Source organism: Bufo gargarizans, chromosome 3 (genome assembly GCF_014858855.1).
Source record: "Bufo gargarizans isolate SCDJY-AF-19 chromosome 3, ASM1485885v1, whole genome shotgun sequence".
In the NCBI taxonomy this organism is placed as follows: Eukaryota; Metazoa; Chordata; class Amphibia; order Anura; family Bufonidae; genus Bufo; species Bufo gargarizans.
The window spans coordinates 289078326-289094296 of record NC_058082.1 but is presented as its reverse complement, the minus strand read 5'-3'; the positions used below and the strand labels follow the sequence as shown (position 1 = coordinate 289094296).

The window sequence follows — 15971 nt, the reverse complement described above, 5'->3', positions numbered from 1 at the left end:
ACATGTATTAAGACCGGCGTTTTAGATGCCAGTCTTAATAAAGCCCTGCACTGGCTGTGGATCTGCTGCAGTTATGCAAAGGGTCCGGCTTCTAAATAACTTCAGCAGATCCATTGCCACTTCTAAATGTAAGTGAGCTTCCTAGCTGTCTTGCATTTAGACAATTTCCTACACCTAAAACAGGCGTAGAAAATAGTAAATTTTTGAATGACTAATATTCAAAAAAACTAATATATAGCAATATAGTGAATATATTCGTTATTTAGAATATTCAACTTTTTTTTTTCAATCTGTGAAAACTCAGATCCGATGTTATATTCTAACCCACAGGCGTTCCCATGATGACGGGGACGCTTGTCAGGGAGGAGTATGCCAAAGTGGAATAACAGTATAGATTGGAAAAAAAAAGACGAATATTCTAAATAACAAATATATTCGATATATTGCTATAACTTAGTTTTTTAGAATATTCGTCATATTCAAAAAAGTTATAGCAATATAGCGAATATTCGTAAAATACACATATAGACTGCAATTTAGCTAATGTAGTGCTATAGTTTTTTTTATATTATATTATATAAAATTTTATATTATATTATATTAATAGTGTAAATTTTTTCCAAATCTGAAGTTCAGAAGAGACTAAAAAAATTAGACTATAAAAAAAGATTATCGCACTGTATGAGCTAGATTACAGTCTATATGTGTATAACTTTGTTTTTTTGAATATTTGTCATATTCTAAAACAAGAATATATAGCGAATATTTGTAAAATACACATATTAGCCAATAGCCATAGCCAACGAATAGGAAAGTTGCCTTATACAGTTAAAAAAAAAATGCAATACGCGAATAATTAAATTGCATACTATTCACGATAAATAGAATAATGACGAATATTCAATTTCGACAAATATAAGACGAATATTCAATCGAATATTCGCGAAATATCGCAAAATCGAATATAGCATCTCCCGCTCATCATTATAAATAAGATGCACAGAGCAATTACACTCAGTCTGCACTATCCCTTCACTGTCAAGCAGTCTCCCTATGTGCCTTCTATTCTCTCTCCCTACTACTCCACATTGTTCCTACTTTGTCTCTATCCAATATTGTACAATTAAAAGCTTTGTTAACCACTGTCCCTAGTGCTTGGCACATGTGTCTTTGTGCTCAGCTCACAGTAAAATGGCAGACCGGGCGGAATGAGGCTTTTATAGGACTGTGACATCACAGGGGATGATTGGCTGGCTGCATGGAATTATGGGTCATATTGCATTCCCAAACTTCTTACTTTCACTTTGTAACACATGTAGCCACCATTTTAGGAAAAAAAAACTATTTGTTACTACGAAGCGAAATTAAATTCGGATTTGCGGCAAATCGAATTGTCCCTGAAATTCGAATTGAATTCAATTAGTTTTACTTCAATTCTCTCAAAACTTCTCATAATGCCATCTACTTTGTGAAATGTACTAGTCTCTCCTACAGCAAAGCACCCCCACAACATGATGATGCCACCCCATACTTCACGGTTGGGATGATGTTCTTTGGGTTGCAAGCCTCCCCCTTTTTCCTCCATACATAAAGATGGTCATTATAGCAAAACAGTTTCATTCTTGTTTCATCGGACAGGTGTACTTTTCTCCAAAAAGTAAGCTCTTTGTCCCCATGTGCAGTTGCAAACTGTGAATTGGATTTTAAGGGCAATTTTTGAGCAGTGACTTTTTCCTTGCTTACTGGCCTTTCAGATCCTGTTCATTAAGGACACATATAACTGTTGATATAAAGTACTTTAGCACTTGTTTCACAAGGTCATTTGCTGCTGTTTCCAAGCTATACTTTGGTGTAAGCAAACTTCTGAGCTACTGGGAAATAAATCATTGTCTTTAGTATTATTTTGCGGGTTCACATTATTAGGGTCCATTCACACGTCCGTTGTTTCTTTCCTGATCTGTTCCGTTTTTTGCGGAACAGATCTGGACCACTTCTGTACCTATTCATTTTCAATGGGTCCTGAAAAAAATCGGACAGCACAATGTCTTTGAGTTACTTTCCTAACTCACCTAAGAGAAGAAAGATGTACTCGTATTAAGTGTCAATAACTGTGGAAAATCAAGTTTCAATGAATGTGGCTAAGGGTGGGTTTGCACTAGCGCTATGCCGTTCTGTTAAAGGTTCTGTTTATAATGGAATATAGCAGATTCGCCAAACAGAAGCCTTTAAGAGGCATTCCATTTTGCTCTGTCCTAATAGAAGTCTATGTGATAAGCATAACTGGTCGGTCAGGTTTCCGTTATGCACGACGGAAAAAAATATCCTGTCGATAGGACTTTGTTATGCATTCCGTCTGGCCATTCCATTATAAACGGAACCTATAATGGAATGGCATAACGCTAGTGCGAATCCACCCTAAGGTGTATATAAACTTATGAGTTTAACTTTTGTTACATGGACATTCAAAGTCGATTCGCAAAAAACGTTCTTGTTATACAGTACGGAGTTCCCGCTCCGTACAGTATTAGAATGTATTGGCTCAGATGATCCGAAGTTATTATTTTGCAAAGTCGCGCAAGACTTTGTGTAATAACTTCGGGAATTAATTACGACTGTAAAAAACCTTGGTACCGAACTTGGGTTTAGTTCCTAGTGGTACCTTGGAACCGAACCCGAGTTCCGTACTAAGGTTTTTTACAGTAACAATTAATTCCCGAAGTTATTACACAAATTCTCTTGGGACTTCGCAAAGTAATAACTTCGGCTCATATGAACCAATACATGTCATATTAGTAGTCAGAAATCCTCTATAAAAGCTGCTTGAAATCTCACCAATTTGCTGAATTCTGTTGGCTTAGCATTTTTCTCATGTTTACAACGGGAGCAAAAAAGCCATTTTATTAGCCATTCTACTACCATAGTTAGGCCTCTTTCACACTTGCGTTGTCCGGATCCGGCGTGTACTCCACTTGCCGGAATTACACGCCGGATCCGGAAAAACGCAAGTGTACTGAAAGCATTTGAAGACGGATCCGTCTTCAAAATGCTTTCAGTGTTACTATGGCACCCAGGACGCTATTAAAGTCCTGGTTGCCATAGTAGGAGCGGGGAGCGGGGGAGCGGTATACTTACAGTCCACGCGGCTCCCGGGGCGCTCCAGAGTGACGTCAGAGCGCCCCATGCGCATGGATGACGTGCCATGCGATCAGGTGATCCATGCGCTTGGGGCGTCCTGACGTCACTCTGGAGTGCCCCGGGAGCCGCACGGACGGTTAGTATGCTGCTCCCCGCTACACTTTACCATGGCTGCCAGGACTTTAGCGTCCCGGCAGCCATGGTAACCACTCTAAAAAAGCTAAACATCGGATCCGGCAATGCACCGAAACGACGTTTAGCTTAATGCCGGATCCGGATCAATGCCTTTCAATGGGCATTAATTCCGGATCCAGCCTTGCGTCAAGTCTTCAGGATTTTTGGCCGGAGCAAAAAGCGCAGCATGCTGCGGTATTTTCTCCGGCCAAAAAACGTTCCGTTCCGGAACTGAAGACATCCTGATGCATCCTGAACGGATTTCACTCCATTCAGAATGCATTGGGATAATCCTGATCAGGATTCTTCCGGCATAGAGCCCCAACGACGGAACTCTATGCCGGAAGACAAGAACGCAAGTGTGAAAGAGCCCTTAGTTGTATTGTAGCATATGTGTCATAATTTATGTAAAATTTGCATGAAGGTAAGAATAATATTGTAGTCAAGTGTTGGGTGTATATATTTGGTTTGGGGAGCAACCAGTTTTTCAGCTCTCAAATAATGAATCATGCATTCAATCTTTATTGTACGCTGAAAAGTTTTGGTGAGTCATTGTAAATGTAGGCTCTGAGTGACACATTGTAGAGTGAATAAAATAAAGAAAAACAAGCAAAAGAAAAATCCCATTAGCAGCTCTGTGATGCTTGCCAAGATCTGTACTGAACATTTGGATTTCAGACATGGAGCCCATAAATTGTTTGCTGGAGGCTGGCAGCAGTAGTCTAGTCGGGTGTTGATATTGTGTCATTTTGACAAATGAAACGGTGCAACCCACAAAAATTATTACAGCCCATGTCACACTTACAGAGCCTACTCAAGTAGTTTTATCTACTAAGATATCCTTCTCTAATAATGGCAGTTCTGTCACCATATATCAATAAGATGTGTTTACATTACATTCACTGTCCAGATCTTATCTTGTGAACATGAAATTAGTTTTGTACTGTAGAACCAGTCAGCAAATGTCTATTTTTAAACTTTTTCCAAGCCTTATTTTTGCCATGGATTTCTTTAAACTACCTTTTTAATGCTTTTAAGTCTGACTAGAAAGTTGCTAAAATTCTTTTTATGCTAAAATGATTCAATGTACGTGACTGAAATACTTAACTGAGCTTCCATGGATTGTTCAGTATAACAAAGGACACTAAAATGTCAAAAACACACAGATGTTCTCATAATGTTTTGCATATGCATGCAAAGCATACACTGATGTTTTCCATAAAATTAGGACTAGGAGCTCAAAGTCCAAGTAGAAACCTAATTATTTTCGTAGTATTATTTGCCCTGTTATTGAGTTTGAAACCAGTATTCAATTTCATCTTGTTGAGTGGTACATCTTTTAAGAAATGTTCACCTATTTGAAGTGTGTTTTACAAAATGTACTTTTAGCAATTTTTCATATTTTTAAAAACAGGAAGTTTGATGAGAATGAAGTAAAAAACAAAAACGTGTAAATCGGAGTAATGCATTTTTACTGTATGTACAGGTTTTTAATTTAAAAGGAGTAGCCATGTGATAGAAAATTTAAAGAGGACCTGTCACTGGGCCATACATTTTTAACTATGCACATTATCACCTTGCCTCTGGCACCCCATCAATCTGCCCCCGTTACTGAAAAATGGACTCCAATATTGTGATCACACTATATGTAAAAATAAAGAGACTTGACATGGGGGCAACATTGCTTCTCGTCCAACGTGTGTCAAAGGAAAGGTCTATGGTCATGTATTTTTATATCCCTTCAGCAAAAGGGGTGAGTCTGGAAGACAGTCTCCAGTGTCCTGGTTCAGTCTTGGGGGGTAGGCACTATATTATTCATGCTCAACCCACCTCCCCATCTAACTGGCAGATATGAACCAAATATGTTTTCATGCGTGTTCTAACAGAGATGCAGGCGCAAACATGCTTCCTTAATTCATGCTTCATCACACAGATCATATAGACAACAGATATGAAATTTGTGGGCTTTATAGAAAGTGAGATCCTTGTTACGTGGGAACACATGCAATCAGGTATGGGTTGTTTGGACTTCCTGCGATGCCCACGATGTACCAAATGTGATAATGAAAATTATTAACATGTAGGTTTATCAGGAACGTCTTACAGCGTATGATACATTTACTCATGTTCCTGTATGTAGCCCTGCAGCTGTCACGGCCTATGATGTACGCTGTGTCACTTTTGCCACACTTTCGGTTGCCCGCGGCAATGTGTTGCTGTGAGAGCATGCGGTGGCAGTGTCTCGGCCTTCTGAGTGATTGCCGTGATATGGTTGCCATGCATGCTGTTGCCGGTGGTTGCGTGTTTGGTATGCTTGTGTGTGCACTTCCCCTTTAAGTTGTAGCCTCACTCTGTCTGGTGCTGTAAGGGTTAACTCTCTGACTGGGTGTGGTCACTTGGCTTATATCTTCTGTGGTTTCCTGGCTGGAGTCTGTTGTACTTCAGCGGTCGTTGGTGCTGGAGCTCTGCTCCAGTCCAGGGTGTTCCATCTGTCCAGTGAGGGCCACCCTTGTGGTCGTACTGTCACGGTGTGTCCTGTGCACACACAAGCATACCAAACACGTAACCACCGGCAACAGCATGCGTGGCAACCATATCACTGCAATCACCCAGAAGGCCGAGACACTACCACAGCATGCTCTCACAGCAACGCATTGCCACCACACCATACTACGCACACCATAGGCCGTGACAGCAGCCTCTAGACCACATGCTGTGAATAGTAACCCGGTTTCTAGGCACTTCATAAAGTTCTATGGGAACAAGTGTGAGGAACAGGACATACCTGATTAACAATTCCAAAGAGCCAAGTTGAGTAACCACCCGGTTTTAGTCTCTGATAGGAAAATGCTATTACAACAAAGGATGTTTATCTCATGACAGACTCTTGCAGACTTCTCAAACCTGTAAGGTCTCCATTATCATACATACATAAGACACAGTACAATATTATACAATGGGACACATGACATATTCATAAAATCACATAACAGATAATATATGATAGGCCGTCTATTTATCCCAGATGCCAATTAGTGCCAGTTAGCTTTTCTGTCCAGCACTATCATTGGATAAATGCTGGATCTGCACACTGAAGTGCAGTTCACATTTATCAGTTGTGTCCAGCTTCTGACCTAAAATAGCTGACCTAAGATAGCCTCTAAGGCTACTTTCACACTCGTGTTTGGTGCGGATCCGTCATGCATCTGCACAGACGGATCAGTTCAGGTAATACCACCGTATGCGGATCCGTTTGTATCTTTATCATAGCCAAGATCGGATCCGTCTGTATCTTTAACATAGCCAAGACGGATCCGTTTTATTTTGTGCCAGATTGTGTGATAGAAATTGTGTGTCAGAACGGATCCTTTTGGCTCAGTTTCGCCAGGTGGACACCAAAACGCTGCAAGCAGCGTTTTTGGTGTCCTCCTCCAAAGCAGAATGGAGACGGAACAGAGCCAAACTGATGTATTCTGAGCGGTTCCTTTTCCATTCAGAATGCATTAGGGCAAAACTGATCTGTTTTGGGCCGCTTGCGAGAGCCCTGAACGGATCTCACAAACGGAAAGCTAAAACACCAGTGGGAAAGTAGCCTAACCTGTATTCTTGGCTGTAGCTGCTCTTCAGCCTAAGCTTCTCCTCAGTCTCTGCTCAGCAATGAGGGGGGATGGGGAAAGGGGGAAGTAAATCGAGTTAGGAATAATGGCAAAATGCTCATGGAGCCAGCAGTAAAATGATAGTATGCACAGATAGAACTTTATGACCTACTGAAAGGTCCTCTTTAGAGACTAAAGCCAAAGGGACAGTAAGACTTACGGGACCCCCCTGCCAATCAGCTGTATAACGAGGCTGAGGCGCTTGGTGAGCCGTCAGGCCTCTTCCTAGGCCATGAGACATCATGTTCATTTGTCACTTGGCCTAGATGCAGCTCAGTCCCATTCAAGTGAAAGGTCTGAGCTGCAATACCAAGCACAGCCATTTTCAAATGGACGACACTGTGCTTGGTGACCCGCAAGGAGGCTAAGGTGATCTGAAATTGATGACTTATCCTGAGGATTGGTCATCAATATGATAATCCCAGAAAATGTCTGTCTTTAAATCCTTCATTTTTGCAGTGAATGTGCCAAATTCATTTAGAGATGCGAAATTCGTTTAATACATTGGTCACATCTTGGGCTATCCTAAGACGAAAAATGCAAACTATGCTTGCAAGGAGATGAGACACCAAGCATGTCCTCCATCAAGATATGATGAACACTTCTTTCTTTTGAATCTTGAGACATAAAAGGTTCATGTAGCAAATGGCTGAGCTTGCAATACAAACACTGTACCTTCTGACTGCACATGGCAATTCAAGGACATGAGAAACTTTTAAGCTATGGTTAGAGCTACATATTAAGGGATATTAATTACTTTGATTTGCTTACACATATTCTAAAATTAAACATAATTTTAACTGACGCACCAATAATGAAAGCAGCTTTTAATAAAAGTGCTCATATAAAAGTAACTCTTAACATAAACATTAAATTTACAGACATTTTCCGTTTTTTCATTAGCTCCAATGCTTTATATTAATAAACATATAACTGGTTTAAAAGGCACCCATGACCGGATTCTGGGCAGACTGAAGAGACCTGTTGAGCAGCCCTAAACATTCACATAAGGCTTGAGAAATGAGATTTCTATTTACATTATTTCCATTTCTGTAATGACTGTGCATGCTCTGGAGAATATTTGGCAGAACTACTTTCATAGAGTTAGCTCAGTGTTCTGCTGTGGATATTTTCAAAGAACCGAATGATAAGCTGATGCAAGTTGCTGAGCAGAAGATTAAAAAATAATTAAATATAAATGTCTTTTGACATAGCAATTGGTAATTAGCTATCTATCTATCTATCTATCTATCTATCTATCTATCTATCTATCTATCTATCGATCTATCTACATATCATGAGACCTGGAACCCATTCTTTAAGTGTATGTGACTTTGAATACAATCAACAGAAGATTAGACATTGAATTGGTGTGTACTCTTAGCAGTAAATACATAAATACAATGTATACAATAGTGTTGGGTTCTTTACAAAAATTGGTGGATGGTTTTCTGGACATACTTTATAGAAGTCACTCCATGCATTCTACTTCTTGCCTTGCCTCTTTGACTTTCTGTTTATCGACTGTTAGCACAGTAAACAGCACTGCTTGACTTTCTCAGCAACTGCAGCCAGAGACGTAAGGGAGATGAGTGACTCAATTAGGGCATCACACTGCTAAGTGTAATGCTCTTCTGTGGGAATATTTATCTAGGCCTATCAAGAGACCAATTAGAGCTGTAATGTCTTTATCATAATTCGAATAATCTACTATTATACTAACATATAACATCATCCCCTCATAGCAGCTGGATTACCTATTTATATAGGAGTTGTATCTCTGTAAATATCCTAGGTCATTTTATTCTTTACAAAAATGGATGGTTTTATGAATATAACTTTTTGAAATCACTCCATGTATTCTACTTCCTGCCCTGGCTCTTTATATTCTTTTTTGGAGTTTTAGCACAGTAAATAGAATTGATTGAATTTCTCATTCACTGTAGCCAGAGAGGGAAGGGGAACGAGTCACTGAAATAGATCACAAATCACACTGATAAGTGCAATGCTCTTATGTGGGCATCTTTATCTAGGCCTATCAAGCGAACAATAGAGCTTTCATGTGTTATCATAGTTATACTAACCTACTATTATACTAACAGATAGCATCATCCCCTCACAGCAGCTGTAAAACATCAATGGATTACCTATCACTATAGGAGTTATATCTGTGCTCACTGGTACAGGAGGACAATACTTTTTATGTAATTTTCAATGGTATACTTACAGCTGAAAAAAACAGCCAAAATTCTAAATAAAATGGTTTTCTATGTCTATTGTTTAAAAAAAATACCATTTCTGATTTGTGTCTCTTTTGTTCTCTTTTTCATTGTATTATGATGTGACCAGAGTTTAAAAAGTATACTAAATCATAAACTAGTTGATCTTATCTCAAAAAGATAAAGGTGAGGAAAAGGTCAGACAAATCCAATGACTTTGGCAGGACCAACCAACTATTTTATGTGTATTTCAGTGCGCTGACTCTCTTCAATGAAGAATCAGACATGTTGAATGTCAGCACTCAATACTATTCTCAAGGGAGATAAGCCCCTGCCAGAGTCTTACAGCAGCCTACTCCCTAATCTGTGTTGAGAACACATGCGTGCGCAACAAAAACAAGTGTGCATATGTATAGGGGAGTTGGGAAGATTAGCTGGTGGCTAACAGCTAGTAAAGGTGTATGGGCAACTTTACATAGGAGGGAAGCTTCAGTAGAACTGCAAGGGTCTTTGTGTTACCTATAGAATATTCATAACATTGGTATAATACATTATTCTGAATGAGTCCTGTCTAATCTATAATCACATGAAGTGCTTCACATTTCAACTACTAAAATCACTTAAAGCAGACCCTTCAACAGATTTATGAGTATCAACTGTGCACCATTATCCTTATGTATTTAAGTTTGTAAACAAATTGGCATTTTCCACCATTGCTTAGGGCTTTTTACATGGAACTTCTAAGAGACCAGCCTAATAGACCTAAGAAGCAAGTAAAACGTTTACAGGAGGAAAAAAGTATAAGTGCTTGTACAACCTCTCTGTAGAGTTCCACAGACTCCCAGCATTGCTGTCTGATCTCATTGGGCGCTATGTATAGAGTGATGTGGAAGTGGAGTCCAGCTGGAGTCCAGGCTCCCTGCTTCTGCAGCTGCACGATTAGCATCCAACTGCAATCTCTGCATGGACATTTCAAAATGTCACAGATTTTTTTACCTTTATAAATTATGCAATGTAGGCCATACTAAAATGTGCACATTGTAATACAACAACTAATTAGTCAACCAGATATATTTTCAACATAAGTTTAATGTTATTCACTATTCCAGCAGAAAACAATGACCAATGAAAAAAAAAACATTTCTATCCTGGAAATATGTCTGAAAAATGTCGGTATCATTCTGTAGATGTGTAAGAGTGATGGAAGAAAGTAAGAAAGGACAATAAAATCTAGACTTTACATTAGCTGCAGATATCCATATCTCGACACATACTGTAAATAGAGATCAATGAAAAGACAACTAGAGGTATGACATCATCAACAATTGCCTTATAGCATTTTAGCTTTCCATTTAGTAAGCATAAAGTCCATGCTATTTAACAAGTATAAGAGAAACATTGTCAAGTTGTTTGATATAAGCTGGATTTCTCATAAAGTGTCTTCCTGTAGATATATATATGCTATTTCTCTCACGCAGTTTTTTCTTATATCATCATAAAAAATCTTAAATAGATGTCTCCATGAACCATGGTAACATTCACAATTTTATTAAGCATCTCAACTTTATTAGCTAAGCTTCATCAGACATGTGGCTTGCATTTGTGATATATATATTTATAAAAATATATATATGTACACATATATAGGTATAAATAGCTATTCAGCATGCAAAGATTTAGTGATTCCAGGAAATTTCTACAAGTTAGTTTGATGTATTTTCAATAGTTGTCTTGGTTAACTCAATAATTCATCCATTAAACTAACAAGACATCTAGATGGGGTGATTTACCCTGTTTTGACTAAAAATAAATGTTCATTTGATTCATAGGCAAAAGTTTACCGAAGTGCAGGTTACCCACAGGTATTAACAGATCAGATTGTCTGGGTCAATAGAGAATAACTCAAATATGGTATATGTCGGAAGTGCAGTCATCCATCAGTCCAGTTTTCCACTGTCCCCATGCCAGAGTGATATTGTAGTGAAGATTCTCTAGATAATGAAAAACTTTGTGAATATAAAAATTCATTTGCTGTGTTTATGTGTGGTGATGGGGGCTTTCTTTCGCATAAAGATGGGTGCACTCTCTCTCTCTGAAAGGATGAGGTTGGAACTCTTTCTCGTACTTGAGACTGAGAAAGCTGATTGTACACACTGAAGTGTGATTCACTTGGTGGCTGTGATCCTTGGCTTGTAATTGTGGGAAGACGAGGCATCATGGTGGTGGTGGTAAAGTGAGTTGGAAAAGGCTGGTATGGAACAGTTTCCATTGTTTGGACACTATAGCTTGTGTATGGTGAAACAGAAGTCCACATGTTGCAACTTAAAGGTGGTGGTGGAGGAGGCAAATCATCAACACCTGATACTCCTGCTATTTCTGCTCCAGAAGTAGAGTACATACAAGCATCTCTTGGTGCCACTTCATTGCGGTAAGGTGGGCTTAGCATCTGTTGGTCGTATGGTGGAGGTGATCGAAAGTAGTGATCATCTGCCATAGAAGAAGAGGGATCTAGATAAGATCGCTTGCAAGGAAGTTCAAGGTGGCGGGCACCCTCTGTAAAAGAAAGAACTAAAACTTAAGGCAATGTACACCAGATGTGGCAAGAGTTTAAAAGATTCTACTTCACACAGACAATTTATAACTCCCTATGAAAAGTAGTTTTAATACACAAAGCTGAGGACCTAATGTACATTACCATCATTTTGATCAGACAGGGAAGAGTTGGGTTGTGTGCTCATTTGCTAACAGCAGCTTCCACAAGAGTATGTCATTATGAACAGCATTTACATTCACAGCATAGAAGCAGCACACTATCCGGTGTAAATAGACCCTAAGAAGCATTGAATTTTCACTTCTTTCAACCCTTTATAGGTAGTTTAGGGTTTATTTCAGCATTGATGCTATACAGAATATGCACCAGAATTGTTTTATGTCTATTGTTTATGACAGGGCAGTTGCTGTATATCAGGATCATATATTATTCTATGTATTTCTTCTTGCCTGATCTCAACTATATTCATATGATTTTAATAAAATGTTGTTGTGTTTAGTTTGGCTTTTAATGTTCTATCAGTTAGTCATATTGGCTTAGACTGATGGTTCATCCCATATCCATAAATCATGTACCACAAACAATAAAGATATCTTATATATTCAAATATATGTTATATTCTCAAGCTACAGAGATAAGCTTATAGATATTTGTTGGAGGACCCTGCCAATTTTAATAGGATCTCAATTGACCCCTGATGTGTCCTGTGTAGGATCAGCATGCCTCATTTTAATCTGTTCAATCATTCTTTTTTCTTGAATAGATAAGCAGCACCAGATGCATCTAGCAACTGGTTATTTCACCCTTTCCTATTGAAATAATACATATACATCACATAGCTAAACATGTTTTTGAGTGAATTATGTAAACTTAAAGCCAACCAATGATTGTCTAGCCAATTGTCTTATATCAGCGGTCATTTTTAGAGTCACACATACTATTTTTTTATGCAATTTATTTGAGCCAAATACAGAAATTGACACAAAAAAAGAGTCAAAAGTATCTGAGTTTACTTTATACTATCCCTTCTTTGTGGATTCATACCTGATTATAACAAATACACTGAAAATTCTATAAAAGCGCAAAAAAGAGGATCTACTCCCAGATTTTATAATGCAAACTTGATACATTATTAAATAGATCTCTTAGACCTGAAGCAGCTGGTGTACTTACTCATGAGCTCGAGAGTGAGAGAGCTCATGAGTCAGATGTGTTGATGAGCTAAACGTAATCTTCACCCACCTAACCTTACTGAGACCTCCTTTAAGTGTACTCCCTCTCCTGATGCTGATCAAATCTCACACTGCTCAGTACAGTAACGCAGAGATCATACTTCAAATAACACTTCAGAATAAGTGCATACATGAATTAGATCAGTAAATCTGGTAATTATATATCTTGTATCTGCCATTTTTGCAGTTTCCTTCTTTGCAGGTCACATCTCTAATTCTCTGTTTTTGCTGAGCTAGTGGGTTAAGACTATTATGTTTGCCCATAAAGAACATACAGAGACAGGAGATTCTACTTCCTAACTCTTACTCATTCACTCTCTCAGAATCACTCAGAAGTTACATAGAGGATATTACAGAGACGTACTACTGAGCAGTATAGATGTGAATAAAGCACTTGGGTAAGATATAGTGCTCACTATTAGCTGCTGAATCTGCTGTGTCTGCCATCTGTGTACTTGCTTCTTTCTGCACTTCCTCCCTTCTCCTCCCCCTCCGTAGACTTCTATGGGATTATGTAATCTCAATCTTCAGTAAGCAGGCAGCTTGTCTTTGTCTTACAAGACAGATTTCATACAAAATTCAGAAAGAATGTTAATGTAGAAAAGGATAAGGGGATAAAACTGAGGATAAGTATAGAACAAGGTGTTTTCCTCCGATAATATATATCAAAAATATTCTTAGATTCAATTGTATTATTGATTTATGCAAAGTTGTGAGAAAACACAATGACCATTTAAGTTTGGCTCATGAATACACCAGACTCATTAAAACACCAACTAAAATCTTGGAGTATTTAACTGGACTCAAGTACACTAAGTACATCAGCATCAATGGGTAACAGATCCTCTTTCAAGACCACATGTGTAAATCTAGCCCTATATATGGTCATTTTAGCTGTTGTTCTGATTATTATTTGTACGGTATCTGATTCATTACTATGATTTTAACATGTAACACTTTTTTTTTATTATAATTTACACCATAGAAACTCAAAAGATAAATTCATATCATATTCATGTGAGTACAAAACAAAAAAACAGCTTAAAACTTATTTCAGCTTTTAAATAGTATTACTACAAAACGTACCATATTAAGGAATTATACAAAATTTTCTTAGTTTTCAAAGGGAAGCTCTGCCTCTGCATAACATATTGGCAACTCTCCTTTAGAGTTACTGTATATCTACCATTGAATGTCTTTAAACATACTTTGCTTTAATTACCCTTTCATGCCTTTTAAATATCTAACATTTTATCCTCTGTTCAGACAGTACACTAAACTCAAAATTATACTGGATTCCTCAAACCAGAAAGCAGTACAATGTGGGAGCTCAGATGATCACTAAGTAAGAGCTATTCTTAAAGTGACATGAAGTCACATAGAGAGCAAATCACAGTTTATGACTTTTGCCTCTAGTGTTCTTTTAAGGGTGGGTTCACATCATGTTTTTCCCATTCATTTAAAATATAAGTTGAAAAAAATTATATATATTTTCAATAGAACTCTATGGGGAACGGATGCCACTGTATTGCATCAGTCTGAGGCATCTGTTTAACATATAGATGTTTGCATACATTAAACGGATGGGAAAAACATGATGTGAACCCAGTCTAAGATTAATTATAGAATTGAATATAAATATGTCAGTTCTGGAGATTCAATACACATCTGATTTTTTAAATAAATGAATCTTTAAAAATTCACCCAACCTAGTTGTACAATACCTCTTCTTTTTAAACAGTGATAGAAGAGCCCGGAGTCTCTCTGAGCTGTGAAGGAGTTGAGCGGTAGATCTTGAGCATCAGCTGCACCAAACTGCATGTGTGCCCCATTCTCATACTGATAATGCTGTAAACCTTGGTGGCTACTATGGAGCGCGCTAAGATCTGATTTGCTTGTTAGCTGCCCTGGATGACTTGATACCAATCGTTGCCTCATGATGCTTTTAGATATTACAGGATATTCTTTACTGGGGAAAAAATATTGATTATTAATGACTGGCAGAATTCTGAAAACTTTACAGACAAAACTTTGACAAGGTGTCACATAAATAATTAAAAACCTTTTGCTACCAAACAAGAAACTATTAAAAATATGTGATTTTTTCTGTTATTTAATGTAAATAAAACCATTCAACTGTGGAGAAAAAAAAAATACAATATACTGTAAGATCCTATCAACTATTTTATAATTTCTGGTTTTGATGGAAATCAACAATCAAGCATGATGGATTCCAAGAAGTGTCCACAGCCAGTCATTATGATTATACAATTCAACTAGCTGCAGTTAGTATGCATCAAGTATAATCTACAGATATAGCAAAGTTAACACATATGCTTAACTAGATGTGTTAACTAAACTAGTTCTATTAAGCTGACACAACTCATAAATGTCTTTTAAAGGGTATGTGTACCTTTTCAACTAATAGTTTTCTGTGTTCTAATGCATCCAAAATGTGAAAAAATGAAGCAGATTAATAGTCAATAGTTTTGTCTTCACAGATTAGAAACAAACATGCATATGCTATGGCTAAGAGCTTTGGCTATGACTAACAACCCCAGATGACATTAGTGATAGGAAAGGTCATGGCAGCAGCCTCAGTAGCTGGCTTGGAGAGTGGTGCAGATGTGTTGGGTCGCAAGCCTTTAAGAGGGTTTTCCATGACTTTAATAATGATGACATCCTCAAGATAGGTCATCAGTATCTGATCGTGGGGGTCTGACAGCCAGGACCTCGACGATTAGCTGTTTGAGAAGGCAACTCCACTCCTGTGAGTGCTGTGGCCTTCTTGCAGCTTACCAAGCACAGCAACCATACATAGCAGCTGTGCTTCGTATTGAACTCAACCTCATTTACTTCTATAGGGTTCAGCTGCTCCTAGGCCATATGACTGATGAACGCGTCATCACTGGCCTAGTAAAAGCTGTGAGAAGGTCGCAGTGCTCATAGGAGCGCCACTGCCTTCTCAAACAGCTGATCGGCGGGGATCTCAGATGTCAGACTC

At 38.2% G+C, this 15971-nt stretch overlaps 1 protein-coding gene across 4 annotated transcripts in view; it reads right to left on the bottom strand.

Moving 5' to 3' along the window:
- Positions 1 to 10264: 10264 nt before the first annotated feature.
- The window catches only part of TBX4 (T-box transcription factor 4), a 170931-nt gene continuing 165224 nt past the window's right edge, over positions 10265 to 15971 (bottom strand). For 3 of the 4 annotated variants that reach the window (XM_044286597.1, XM_044286598.1, XM_044286596.1), the window contains exons 8-9: positions 14677 to 14936; positions 10265 to 11737 (exon numbers count right to left, since the gene is read on the bottom strand). In XM_044286597.1, the coding sequence (XP_044142532.1) occupies positions 11115 to 11737; positions 14677 to 14936 (883 nt within the window). In that variant the 3' untranslated portion in view covers positions 10265 to 11114. The remainder of the gene's footprint in view (positions 11738 to 14676; positions 14937 to 15971) is intronic. The other variant, XM_044286599.1, reaches the window with a different exon arrangement.